Source organism: Tachysurus vachellii, chromosome 14, assembly GCF_030014155.1.
Source record: "Tachysurus vachellii isolate PV-2020 chromosome 14, HZAU_Pvac_v1, whole genome shotgun sequence".
NCBI classification, from domain to species: domain Eukaryota; kingdom Metazoa; phylum Chordata; class Actinopteri; order Siluriformes; family Bagridae; genus Tachysurus; species Tachysurus vachellii.
Window position 1 is genome coordinate 11,744,067 of NC_083473.1, and position 14,767 is coordinate 11,758,833.

General features: G+C 37.5%; 1 protein-coding gene across 1 annotated transcript in view; it reads right to left on the reverse strand.

The window, feature by feature from the left end:
- Nucleotides 1-12,736, reverse strand: part of abcc8 (ATP-binding cassette, sub-family C (CFTR/MRP), member 8) — a 46,680-nt gene extending 33,944 nt beyond the window's left edge. The window contains exons 1-7 of the mRNA XM_060887378.1: nucleotides 12,502-12,736; nucleotides 9,512-9,674; nucleotides 8,427-8,568; nucleotides 7,818-7,939; nucleotides 6,825-6,991; nucleotides 2,889-3,131; nucleotides 1,443-1,631 (exon numbers count right to left, since the gene is read on the reverse strand). Coding sequence (XP_060743361.1) covers nucleotides 1,443-1,631; nucleotides 2,889-3,131; nucleotides 6,825-6,991; nucleotides 7,818-7,939; nucleotides 8,427-8,568; nucleotides 9,512-9,674; nucleotides 12,502-12,525 — 1,050 coding nt within the window. The 5' untranslated portion in view covers nucleotides 12,526-12,736. The remainder of the gene's footprint in view (nucleotides 1-1,442; nucleotides 1,632-2,888; nucleotides 3,132-6,824; nucleotides 6,992-7,817; nucleotides 7,940-8,426; nucleotides 8,569-9,511; nucleotides 9,675-12,501) is intronic.
- Nucleotides 12,737-14,767: the final 2,031 nt, after the last annotated feature.

Below are 14,767 nucleotides of genomic sequence, written 5' to 3' on the forward strand. Positions count from 1 at the left end.
TTTGCATGTTCTCCCCGTGCCTCGGGGGTTTCCTCCGGGTACTCCGGTTTCCTCCCCCGGTCCAAAGACATGCATGGTAGGTTGATTGGCATCTCTGGAAAATTGTCCCTAGTGTGTGATTGAGTGAATGAGTGTGAGTGTGTGTGTGTGTCCTGCGATGGGTTGGCACTCCGTCCAGGGTGTATCCTGCCTTGATGCCCGATGACGCCTGAGATAGGCACAGGCTCCCCGTGACCCGAGGTAGTTCGGATAAGCGGTAGAAAATGAATGAATGAATGAATTAATGAAAAGTGCATATTTTAACTGCCTATGTATTGATAATTGTTGCAAGTAATCTTCAATTAAAATAAATGAAAAAAGAATAAATGAAGAAAGTCTGCAGGAGAAAGGACTAATTCCCACAAAGTAATCTACACATGTGCAATGCACTAGTCAGAAAAATCATTTACTTTTTTCGTAAACAGATCTAGTCACGTTAATAAATGTAAACACACTTTTCATAAACAAAATATTGATCCCTTAATGCCTTTGTCTACAAGATGTCTTTATTTGATGTAAAGAAATTGATTTAACGTCAGTTTAGTTCAAATGCAAAATATGATCTTTAACAAAGGTTCCAAGTAAAACAATGCCACCTCTATACATACTCAAACAATCAAAGGAAGTTGAGGTCAGTTGCAGAGGGGACACCAGTAGTAACCACATGTGAATTAGGAAATAGCGCTGTTAATAATTCAGATCTGTGCTGTTTTGCAATGTCTCACCAGACAAAAGCATATGAGAATAAAACCCTGACATAACAGCATTCTTCACAAAATGCAGTAATCACATTTGGTGTATCTCTGCCTGAGTCATTATTCTAATTGTTCAAGGCAGTTCTAGTGCTGAACATTATTGTAATGTACCTAATTATTTTTGTCTGTTACAGCAATTGTATGGGTGATCAGTGGGAGATAACGATGTATACTGAGCAAAATCCCAGCACATCACAGTTGCAGGAGCCATAACCTTTGTCAAGACATTGAAAGTGATTATTAATGTGTTAGATAAATCATGATATTATATTGGATGCATGAACAGGGGGAAATCTGAGAGCCTGCCACCATTCAATTCATCCAGTAAATATTTGATGAAGATGGATGAGAATGTCCTGGCAGTGAAATGCAGAAGAGAAGCATCCCTGAATGAGAAACTGAATGAGAGCAGGCACAGCAATCTAATCAACTTAAAGACCCTCTCAAAGATGGGGGTTGCTTGACCCTGAAGTCAGCACCAGGACAATCAGCAAAGGAAATAAGAAAGGGATATTCAGTAAGAAAAGGACCAATTAGCTGCACTGAAATACACTGATTAATAATGTAAGTGTAAGTAAATAAGTATGTGTAAGTAAGGCCAAAGTATTGTGTGCCAATCTGAAGAACATACAGTTAAGAAGCTCTTACCGGTGCCTGGATGGTGTGGTTCTTCTTGCTGATGTGGTGCACAATACCCGAGATGCACAATGGTCCAGCAAAACCCAGCAGGTCAGCCAGGAAACGGAAGGTAATGCTCAGAATCAAGGGCTTTCCAAAGGCCTCTCTTAGTGCCCTCCAGATCCATTGAGGTCCCTGCGGCTGGAGGCCATCAGGCCTCTTTTACAGAGAATGACCAGAACAAGAGGACAAAGAAAATGAAACAACCAAAATGCAATCCCAGAAGACCTTCACACTGAGCTGTACTGACACACAAGTCTGTATGAGCTCTAACAAATGCAAAATGCTTCTAAAGTGTAAAGGTGTTTTATGAGTAAAGCATAAGAAAGTCAATTTTGAAGTAATGCAGTACATATGCCACTGCAGCACGGATAAAAGATGAGGCTTTTCTGTGTGTGAAGGCTGTTCATTTCACAGAAAAGTATTACTATGCATTAATAATAAATTATATAATTCAACCCTTACTACTCTGCTGTCCCATACAAATATTACAGTGCAGTGTTTTAATGCAGAATAAAAGTCTCATTATTCTAGGTGTCATCATTATTAAAGTCACATAAAAATACAAATTAATTAATGAGTGAGTCAAAATCTATTCTAATATTTTCATAGAGATTTTCTTTATCAATATATTATTCTATAAAAAAATTGCGGTGCTGTTGTACCACCATACAAATAAGCAAACTGCTTCTACAAACATATTGTTCCACAAATTTTTTACATAGTGATAAAATTAGTTACTGCTATTGTATACATTCTTCATCATAATTTATTAATGCTTTCAAAATATGTTTTCTTCCCTAGGTTTTTGCATGTTCTTTTTTATACAATTATATAAATATGTATGTATGAGCAATACCCTTTATTTCATTGTTGTTACTGAATAATTTATTGGCAATACTCTAATATAAATTAAAATGAATTTGAACAAATATTTTACTTATTTATAAAGGCAAATAAATAAATAAAATGGGAGGGGAGTGTCAGGAACGTGACTTGTATCACGTTACTCCTAAAGCATGTGAGCAGTGACGCATTACCACAGCCACATTTATTTACCTGCAGTTCCCTCACATAGAAACTAACACAAACATACACACACAGCCTTCCTCATTCCCATGAAAAAGACAGTGATAGAGTGCTTTCACCCCATAGAGGGTCAAAATGTCAAGGCATTCACAGTGGAACATCCTTGTTTCTCCCAGACACCGGAAGAAAGTGCAAGATGGAAAATAAAAACCCTCAATCATGACTCATACATGCGACTTGTAGCTTATATTGTGAACTCTCAGAACCATCTGACATCTATTACCAATATCAAAAACATACGTAAGCTACTGGCCCTTTCAATTTCAATCCTCCTAATAAACCTCAATATTGATGACAGACATACAGTACGTGCAGCAGCTGTGGTACCTTCTGAGCTTCAAAGGCTCTGCGCAGTTTCAGATAATTAGTGAGTGCCCTCATGGCAATGGGCAGTTTGCCGATGACCTTCAGGTCAATGGGGCGCCTGTGAGCCGAGGTGATAAAAGTATTCATCCACCAGTAAGTACCCTTAGACAGTAGATTGACGAATGGCTGCAGAAAGCGCACACCCAGGTCCTGCAGGTCTTCAGGAGGCTTTACCTCAGTGGGATTGGCAAAACACATATATCGCTGTATACACAAAGACAAAAAAGAGCATCAGTACAGTATGTAGCACAAGAGAAATAAGAAAAGACATGCTGGAACAAACACAAACACAAAAGTCTGAAGTGATTAAATATCTAATCAGCCACCAGAATTTCAGTTGTGAGTATATTCAAATTACGCAATATTACACAAATCTTCTTTAAAATATAACAGTGTTTGACAGAAGAGCAAACAGCTTCTGAGAGGGTCTAAAGGCTGTATAAACAATGTCTATTAAACTATGCATACCATCAACAAAGCAAACCAAACCATCAGCGATAATAAAACAAAGCACAGATGTTCCTATGTTCCTAGATATTCCTAGTTTATTTTCCCTGTGCTGTTACTAGAAAAACCTGTGATACTGTTGATATGAAAGACACCAAGAAATAAAAGGAGCCGAAAGAGGAAAAAGAGACGATACTATTAGATAGAAACCATCTACAGTATCATCAAACGACTCCATTGTCTCTGCTTTTCTGGTGTGCATCACTGATTTTAGCTAGCAGCATTCAGACGTTAGAAGGTTATGCACTGGCAGAGGATCATATAATTTATAAGCAGATGTCATTTCTGTGATTGACCTACTCTTGCTTGGACTGTGCCAGTAGATTATGTTTAGGCTGGTTGGCTATGATATGACCCATTAAACACACATTCCTTATGAGGACCTTCCACTGTCAATTATTTCTGTGATGCAGCTATGCCCACATGTCTATCTTTAAACGCAATACCAGTAACACCCCTGTAAAAAACTAACTGGCATGAGCATTATTTATTTTATTTAGAGGAAGTTTGTATTGCTGAAGTTTACATTTTTTCCTACATCTCTATTCTTCAGCACAAACGCTGTAATAACTAACAACAAATCCTGCTATTACATCTGCAATACTGAGATTGCAGAAGGAAGGGGTTTTCAGTGCATCATCAATGGAGGAGGTTTACTAGAGGAAAAGGCTTAAGGAGAAGCATTTACTTATCAGTGCAATGAGCAATCATGGGGGAAAATTTGAGAGCGTCCCGGGCGCCGATGTGGAAAAACAGGATGTTGATAAAAGCCAAAAGGCTAGATTGAGCTCAGAGGACACAGATGCACAAGGACTACAATTTCTGTGTAAACACAGACAATGTCTATCTGACTGGAATAAACTTACGCTTTGAAATATACACTGGGGAGAGATAAAAGAAATTCATGTAAACACACACACACAAATTATATATATATATATATATATATATATATATATATATATATATATATATATATATATATATATATATATATATAGTGATATGAAAAAGTGTTGGTCTCCTTCCTGATTTTTTTTTTTTTGCACGTTTGTCACACTTTAATGTTTCAGATAAAACAAACTTAAATATTAGTCAAAGATAACACAAGTAAACACAACATGCAGTTTTAAATGAAGGTTTTTATTATTAAGGGAAAATGAAATCCAAACCTACATGGCCCTGTGTGAAAAACTGCTTGCCCCCTAAACCTAATAACTGGTTGTGCCACCCTTAGCAGCAAGAACTGCAACAAAGCATTTGAGATAACTTGCAATGAGTCTGTACTGTTACAGACTCATTGCAAGTTTTCTCAAATGCTTGGTTGCTGTTCTTGCTGCTAAGGGTGGCACAACCAGTTACAGTATTAGGTTTAGGGGGCAAGCTGTAGAGGAATTTTGGTCCACTCATCTTTGCAGAATTGTTGCAATTCAGCCACATTGGAGGGTTTTCGAGCATGAACCACCTTTTAAAGGTCATGGCACAGCATCTCAGTAGGATTTAGGTCAGGACTTTGACTAGGCTGCTCCAAAGTCTCCATTTTGTTTTTCTTCAGCCATTCAGAGGTGGACTTGCTGGTGTGTTTTGGATCATTGTCCTGCTGCAGAACCCAAGTTCGCTTCAGCATGAGGTCACGAACAGATGCTACACATTGTCCTTCAGGATTTTTTGGTAGACAGCAGAATTCATTGTTCCTTTTATCACAGCAAGTCTTCCAGGTCCTGAAGCAGCAAAACAACCCCAGACCATCACACTTCCAGCACCATATTTTACTGCTGGAATTATGTTCTTTTCCTGAAATGCAGTGTTACTTTTACGCCAGATGTAATGGGACACACACCTTCCAAAAAGTTCAACATTTGTCTTAACAGTCCACAGAGTATTTTCCCAAAAGTCTTTACTGTATGTTCTTTTTGCTCAGCAATGGGTTTAGTCTTGGAACTCTGGCATGTATAGGCCATTTTTGCCCAGTCTCTTTCTTATAGTGGCGTCATGAACACTGACCATAACTAAGGCAAGTGAGGCCTGCAGTTCTTCGGATGTTGTTGTGGGGTTTTTTTGTGACATCTTGGATGAGTCGTTGCTGCGTTCTTGGGGTAATTTTGGTCAGCCGGCTACTCCTGCTAAGGTTCACCACTGTTCCATGTTTTTGCCACTGTGGTTTGCTGGAGTCCCAAAGCCTTAGAAATGGCTTTATAATCTTTTCCAGACTGATAGATCTCAATTACTTTCTTTCTCATTTGTTTCTGAATGTCTTTGGATCTCGGCATGATGTGTAGCTTTTGAGGATCTTTTGGTCTACTTCACTTTGTCAGTCAGGTCTAGGCCTGGCTGTGGCTAGAGAAATTGAACTCAGGTGTGATAAACCACAGTTAAGTTATGTTTTAACAGGGCGTCCAATTTGAACATCAAATTTGTTTGATGATCTGAAACATTAAAGTGTGACAAATGTGCAAAAAAAAAATACAAAAAAAATCAGGAAGGGCAAACACTTTTTCACACCACTGTGTGTATATATATGTAGAGAGAGAGAGAGAGAGAGAGAGAGAGAGAGAGAGAGAGAGAGAGAGAGTGTCAACAATCAACAATCTTGGGCACTATAGCTAGTTGTTTTCATATTCAGACCACAAATCCAGCCCTTGCCTTAAGTGGCCCCTTTAAATCTGTATCCTCAAAAGACCTGTGTGCTGTCTAAGATAGACACCCCTGAATTCTAGTGTGAAAAAGAGGAATGACAGGTAAACAGAGGACTATTATTGTGCTTGCTGGCCCATATAATTTATATTTTCCCTCCTTTTAGAGAATCTAAGACTAGAATTTTTCCTCTTTAGCGGCATTTTGTCAGTTGCCAGAATGTGAGAATAGGCAAATATTACAAATAAAGCGTCTTTCATGAAACAATAAATAATAAAATAAAAATAATTTGCTACTCAAATAAACTCAGTCCTTATCTATATATCCTTAGGGTTTTTTTTTTTGTTTTTTGTTTTTTTGTAAAACCAATAAAAGCTATATCAGCCAATAAAAGACACATACAGTATAACATAGACAGACTGAATTCTTTGTAGACCAGACTGTTGACAAATTTTTAAATTGAGTACACAGATCTAATGTAGCTAACTGATTTAAACATGCTTTTATAACAAATCTGTAACACGATATTAGCAGAGCTTGAGAAGGCTCTTGTGAAATAAAATTAAAATACCTTTGAAGGAGAATTTATTTTTATTTGCTAATCAGAATTTTCCTGTGTACATGCATAATATTTTAACATAAAACGAGACCCAGTGCATTAAGACTTTGTTTACGAATAAGCACCCATTCAATGTCAAGCCATTATGCCTCAAAACAATTTCTTTACAACAGCACACTATATGGCAAAGCACTTACCCGTCCCAGTATGACGTTGATCTCTACAGTCAGAAGCAGGCCATAGAGCATGACGAGGAGGCCGGTCAAGCAATAGCGCAACTGTCTCATACCAATTCCATGCTCAGTGTACTTGGCAAACTTGATGGTCTTAGTGATAAATGCCAAAATCCAATAAATAAGTAATGCTGTGAACAGATTATAGCATAAATATTAATTACTGCTTTTTTCTAATCAATGTTAGCTATGAAAATAACTCTTCAAACAATTGAATATGATGAGTGGATGATAACCAAGCATAATTTTTAAACCCATTTAATACCTCCCACTTGGTGCATTCAGCATGAGAGCTCTCCAGATGCTCTTTGGTCTGTTGGATTAGGGCCATATCTCACACAATATGTGGCCTTATATACATGATATGAAAGACCGACATGCACTATCCACACATTGTGCAGATATGATAATGTACTGATAAATGTTCTACATATATTGACTTAAATGTATGATAGGGGATTTTCACAGATAGCAAATTGCACATAGATGGTCCAAAAATTATCCAGATAGTCCAGGGCTTGCTCATGTGCATACAGGTAATAGGATATTTCAGAATGGAAAACCATTTATTGTAAATTTTATCTAATGATTTTAAATATCTAGTGTGTTCATGGTTACTGGAGATGCTGCACTGTGAATTTGCTCAAATCTGTTATCCTCATCACATCCTCACCACCTATTCACAGGAAAATGATTGTATACTGTATTTTTTACAGCGATTAATAACTCTCTAACCATATAATCTCTTACAATTTACAGAAATTGATGGCATTGCTTACTCTGTTGCTAAACCCTGGTCAAAAGGGTTAATAATTAGGTGCTCATTACCTGTGTCCAATAAGGTCAAACCAATAGCCTATGAAACTGATATTGCACAAAATGAGAATAGTCAATAAAGAGGTTTGTTTTTCTTTTGCTTCAACTAGTGTGTGATTGTAGTGTCAACAAAGTATGTACCTAGCAACAACTTGGGAAAATTGGAGGTCTCTATGTTGTGGTAGTAGATTATTGAAGTGATTGCAGCCATGAAAGCCAGGCATGCGGGCATATATAGATGTAGATGAAGAGATTGTGTAAACCTGTGGCAAAGACAGAAAAAAGATTTAGAGAGATATACAGGGGTTAAAAGAGTTCACACCAGACCGCTGTTCAGTTCTTGACTCTGATTGTTCAGAAGGTGCCAATTAATTCTGACGGTAGTTCTGACTGCATGCCAAATCACAGATTTATTTTAACACAGTTTCTATAGTAACAGCTAATTCCACATCCACATAAACCTTTAAAATAAAAATTTAAAAATAAATGTAGATTTTAAGTCTAGCATGTGCTTAACCTCACAAACTGGTGTTTCTCAATATGATCTCCTACACTTGAAAGAAAACACTGATTGATGTGGAAGAGCTTCAGTGGAATTAATTTAAAGTGGGTGCATGGGGATTACCTTTAAGGGACAGAGCAGTCAATATTGTTGTTTAATGGTCTCAATAGATTTTTTCTAGACATATCCTTACAGATTTATGCTAAATTCCATTTACTGTAATCAGGAGGTCAGGAGTTAAAACCTACCCATCAGAAACAATGCCCTCTGCAATCTGACACACCAGCACAAACAGAAGGATGAAGGTGAGGATCCAGCGCAGGTTGTGTCCAGGGAAATGTAGCCATGTACTGTGATGGATGTGAACCTTCGAGCTCTGGCTGCCCCAGCCTACAAATAGATACACAGGGCATTGATTCCCTACTGGTATAGCATTTTGCAATTTGCAGACTTTCTATCATATTAACGCCAGGATTACGCAGACACTGGGGCACAACATCTGTCACTTTGCTTTATCACATCCAGATACTCCCCTGAAGAACAAAGCTTCATTGCTCACTGTGTTTTGGCTGCTGATTAGATTGGTAATGTTTGAATAGAGCGCCAATGCTTTACTCTATTGCCAAGGCCACTTACCTGCCAATAACATTATGGTAATTGGAAGTCTCTGGCATTCACAGGTGAAGAGATTAGTTTAATTCTAGAGAGAGTAATTCATGGCCTACAGCTTCACTTTGACCATCTGTGTAACTCAAACTTCTCTGTCTCATGCCTTACCAGGCTCTAAGAGTTTTCATTGTCATCTCATTTCATCTAATCACAATTCCACCTCATCTGAATCACTTTATATGAATTATTTGTTAATAATTATAGATAGCTTGTAATGCATTGATACAGAAAACCTAGTCTGGGTGGGTTGTGGCACTGATTTCTGAAAATCTGAGAACTATACTGATTATTTATGATCTTAAGACTAAGGATGGATCAGTATGAAGCTTTAATGTTATGCCATTAAAAACAAGTGCTTTTAAGCAAATGCTATGGTTAAAAGCAAGACTGTAACTAAGCCCCACACATTGATGCATTCACATTAAGTACCTCAAAACCCACAGTTAAAGCCCATTCATGCCTTGTCTACATGTTTACATTTCTACAAAAATACTTCCACACTTCTTATTACCTTTGGCCCACATAGAGGTCTAAGTGTTTTAATTTTAGAGACAACATTTAAAGCATGCCTTTGGAAATACAGCACAAATATTCTGCATTACTAAAATAGATTTACACCAGAAGGTTGCCTGAAGGTTGATACACATTTTTCTGAGATACTTACCAATGAAGAGGATAGGGAATGTGATGAAGAGCAGGAAGACATGGGGCACCACAGTAAGGGCATCGAGAAAGCATCCATTATTGAGCACGCCATGGTCCACATTGTAGGCGACAGAGTTGTTCTCGTTGCCACAGAAAGACAAGGACATGGTGGAGCCTGGGCTCTGCAGAAGTAGCAGAGGAAAGAGAGGGAAAAGAGAACCAGAGGGGGAGGAGGAAAGGAGAAATGCTCAGGAGGTGTCGTATCTTATCTGTAGGCTGTTACATCCTTGTTGCAAGTGGAGAGCAGAGAGCAGGTAAGTTCACGGTCTGCATACACACTGAGGCATTCCAGCATCGGATTCCCAGGCATCTGAACAGCTCAAATACATCCCTTTAATAACTGCTCAAGCTCAGTGCAAAAAATAAAAATGGATGCACATGCACATTTGTTGAGAAGGACAAAGAAATGTCTCAGGTCTCAGCTCCTTTCATTTAGAGCTCAAAGCTGACCTTGTGAGGATATCTGTGCTGTGCTCTTCGAGCGTGTGCATCTGTCTGTGCTCACATGACAAGGAGGGCTGGTTAGAAGAAGGCAGTGAGAAAGAGAGAGGGAGAGGGAGAGAAAGAGAGAGAGAGAGAGAGAGAGAGAGAGAGAGAGAGAGAGAGAGAGAGAGAGAGAGAGCATGTGCTAAAGGAGAGGGGGAGGGAGAGCACATGAGCACATAGCACCAGCATCATAAAACAGTTCACACATGCGCTATGTGTCAGGCATGATGAATCAACCAAGATTGTCAGTTTTAAAAGAAAGCCATACAAAAAAATCTTATCTGCAAATTAAACAAGTATTACACAAATCCCTATGGACCCTTCCTGAGCTGGGAAAGTAGGACACACAGAATGCAACCTAATAGGAGCACCACACTGGCAACCCTTATATGACTGGTCCACATAATTTCATAATGCATAATTCCATTTAACTCCAAAAATGTATGGATTATAGGTAATCCCATAATGCATAATTTAAAAAAATGAGTTTTATTGAGGCTATGTTGATATATAGCAAATTGTATGTTCTCAAATGTTCTGGTAAGATTAAATAGATTTACCAAATATGTTAAATCATAAATAGTTCATACAGTTCATTCCAATTTAGTACATTTCTACAGTCTGTGTATATCTAACGTGATCAGTGATGGACACAAACATTCTATGTGTCTTTCCTGTGAATTCCTGTCCTGCACCTAAAAAACATGCATGGGAACCACTATTCCTACAGAGACACACTAACACAAAGTGGCATGACTATCAGGCAGCTGTATAAATAGCAGGATAGCAGGAAGAAGGTGCCTGGTAACATATAAATACACATATGTACACACACACACACACACACACACACACACTCACGGCATAGGCACATACACACAATGTACTGTGTTAGGGATGACTCATTCAGTGAATGAATGGCATTTGCTACTAATGCTGCTATATTTGTTTGGCAATGGCAACAAGGCTTTGATCCCTAGCTCAATATAATATTTTTTTCAGTAGGATTGAGTGATATAGTCCAGTAATCTGAATCTCCCTGTAACCTACATTTTTAAGAGACTGACCTTGATTTGCAATGTTAGGTCTATTTTATGCTGGGAGCAGTCATTTCTGCAAAACAGGCATGGATTTGACATTAAATAAATATTCATATTTAGAATGCAGCTTCAAGGTTATTTATAATGAAATTAAGAAAATGAAATGAATGAAAAGGAATGTCAGAGCAAAGACATGGTCTGTATGATGATACTGTAGTTTCCAGCATCTTGATGGTTAGCATATTTACACACGTCATGAGGCTTTAAGTCATTTGGAACATATGAGCAGTAACTTTAGACTACACATAACTGCAGCACATAATCATCACATAATATCAATCAATAGTATCAGTGATTTTTAAGACAGAACAGTTTTTTCGGTGTTCAGTAAAGTTCTTCTCACATTGTAGTAGAGAACTTCCAGAGTTTACTTTTTCATAGGCTAATCTTCTCAGTTTCAATCCTCTGCCGCATTTTATGTAGTACAGTAGGCTGTTAATGTTTCTTGGTCATCAGGTTAAGACCTCAGGCAATTGCCACTTTTATAATTAAACTATACTCTTCCTTATATGTCCTTATGGGTAAATTAATGCTGCAACAATAGAAATCCCAGAAGGATACCCTTTGATTTCTTTTACGCATTACCCATTATCTCTGACGACCCTGTGTGTCAGAGTGAGGTGGATGATGACCTCTATGTCATCCTGGCAGGAACTTTATTAGGCTGCAGAGGGAATTAAAGTTCAAAGGTGAAGGATTGATTGTGAGTCATTTATAAACTCAGTGAGCAGCTGAAGCATCCTGGTTATCTGTAATGCTATCTGTAACTACTTTCTTTTGTTGGTTGTGAACCTCACTCAGGGTTTCTCTCTGTGTCATTGTTTCACACAGACACACATACTGTATTCACACTAGTCTTTAATGAAGCATGGTGAGGAAAGCAACCCTGCCCTGGTGTTCAAAATTGATTATCTGATCTGATGGCAGTGCATCACAGAAGCCCAATTCTCTTCTCATAAGCACTCATCCATATAACTATAGCTTTACAAATGAATTAAGCTAACTTCTATCTCCAGCACAGATGATCATCCAATTAAAACGATCAAATACACTACAAAATGCAAAAGTTGTGGCACAGTGCTTAAGGCACTGAGCTACAGACCATAAGGTTGTGACTTCAAATATCAGCATGGTCATGCCACTGTTCTATACTTAAGCCAGTATAGAGACCTTTGTCTCTTCAGTGTTTTTTCTCAATTATACTGTAAGCCAGCCAAATGACGCAAATGTACTCAGAGCAGCTTGTGACATTTATATTCGATTACTGACACTTAAAAGTTTGAATTGATTACACACACAGTGCTTTGCTATTCAAAACTCACATTTAAACTCTATTAAAAACTAATAGTAACAGCATACATACCGGTCTGTAGCGGGAAATCATCATACTGTAATAGCGAAACTCCACGTTTATACCAAAAGCAAATTTGTAACGTGCGCGTAAAAGCTCAAAAGCTTAACTACATTGTGTCTGTTGCTATAAACACTCCCTCGTCCACCGGAAAAGGTGAGCAGCGCTGAAATGATGGATGAGTTACAGATTTACTGTGGCATATGGTCAATGTTTGTTCATGCTGGATCTGACCATGGTGCTGAAAACAGGCGATAAATAAACAAACCTGAGGCAAAATGTTACAGGTTTCTTTGCACTAACCTTCCCACCGGGTGGAAATACACGACACTAAACCTTGTCTATTGTGCCTATTCTGTCTGTATCTCAAAGCTGTACCTGTGAATGAATTATGCATGGAAAAACACACATAGCATTACAATTTTAGCTTTGTACTTCTGGTCAATAACCTTGTTTTCATGTGTACTCTTGCTGATATTATTGTTCTTTAACATATTACGGTGTTCTTTTACCAAATGAAATATCTTTTGAAATGTCTACCAAATCAAATTATCTTCTGCCCAGCAGATCACACTGCCACCAATCTTTTTATATTGATGTTGTACAGACACTGCTACTCTTTGTTGTATTGATCGACACACCCTAATAGTATTCTTACTATTATGCTGCCCTAACAGTGTACCTTAAATTATTGTCGGTTTTCTTAGCTAGCTAACCTCAGGTAGCAATATATAGGCAACATTATTATTTACGCCTCAAACATTTAACGCAATTTTCATTCATTAACCCAGTGCTTAGTATTTTAAGGTATAAAAAGTCAGATTTTAACTTTTTGTCTGTATATAAGTGGACAGTGTAGAAACGATTAATACCTCTGCATTGCACCCATTAATACCTCTGATGCCCTCTAGTGGCAGAGTGTAGTTCAGTTTGTATTGTGACCCAGCGTCAAAATATACACTTTCTTGTTTAAAGTTATTATTATTATTTTTTAATAGTCCTAATATTCTTAGCAGATTCCTTAGCAATATCTCTGACCCTATAGGTTTTCATACAAATATGAACGCTTTAATCACATGTTTTATTAACATTACCTGGGCAAACAGTTTAACGCCCCCAAACGCACAGTCATTACAATTAACTAAGAAACATAAACAGGCTGAGCTAAAAACTACTTGATGATTGATAATCGGATGTTCCTAAGTATATTTCAAGATACACAATAATCACAGGTTATTGCAAGAAATATTTAATACAGCTTTTCTATACCATTTAACATTCATTCAGTTTAAAGTTCCTCAGACCTATATGCAAATCGACATCAGAGGCCACGCCCACTCTATTACTAAAGCACTGTTACAATAATTATATGGGCGTGGCTGATGTTTTAGGTAAGTGTTGACTTGATTGACAGATAAATCATTACAGGAAGATCAGGGAGGAAGGGTTGATATTTCATTGTGAGACTAACATTTGACTATTCATCTTTGTCTAATTAACAGTCAGTTAGAAACAATTTGAGTCATTTATAAACTTCCTTTGTAAACAAATTAAAACAAATCAATAAATAAATCTTGAGCGCTCAATAGCCTTTCTCAAGTTGTGTGGCAATTACCATTAAGATGTCTCTTGTGTAGTTAGCAGAGCTCCAGTGATTCCCTTGGACCACAATAGGCAGCGTAAACAGCAGACTGAGAGGAAGACGACTTACAGTAGTTTATATGATTAATATGATTTCTTATTGCATCAAAGGTAACTGTGACCTTAGAAAATATGGAAAACATATTACATAGTACAGTACATAGTACAGTAAGAATGAATTTTAGATTATCAAGCAGTCAAAAATGACAAAAGTTGGTTGCTTTTCCTTTTCAAACAGCCAAACAAAATAAACTTTTAGCTTAAGATTTACAAATGAAAGCAGTGTTGGTACAGTATACTTACAATTACTCCTATTTGTGATGTATATATCATATGTTTTTTGTTTAACTAACAATTACTTAGTCACATATACATAGTTAAAAGTTAGTTCCATTTAAATAGTCAAAAAAGTTTTAATACCGACTGTAGATGGTGCAAATGCACCTACTGTCCCTCCCAAAAACCCTTCCTTCTTGTTCTCCCTCTGGATTGGAGTTAAGTTATTTTCAAGTTAATTATTGAGGTATGATTTATCTCAGCTAAGGTGCACTGGAAAACAACATTCTATATTTATGCATGGTTAAGCCGTTCTACTATTTATCCCAACACCCCAAAATGTACTACAGATAAACCATAA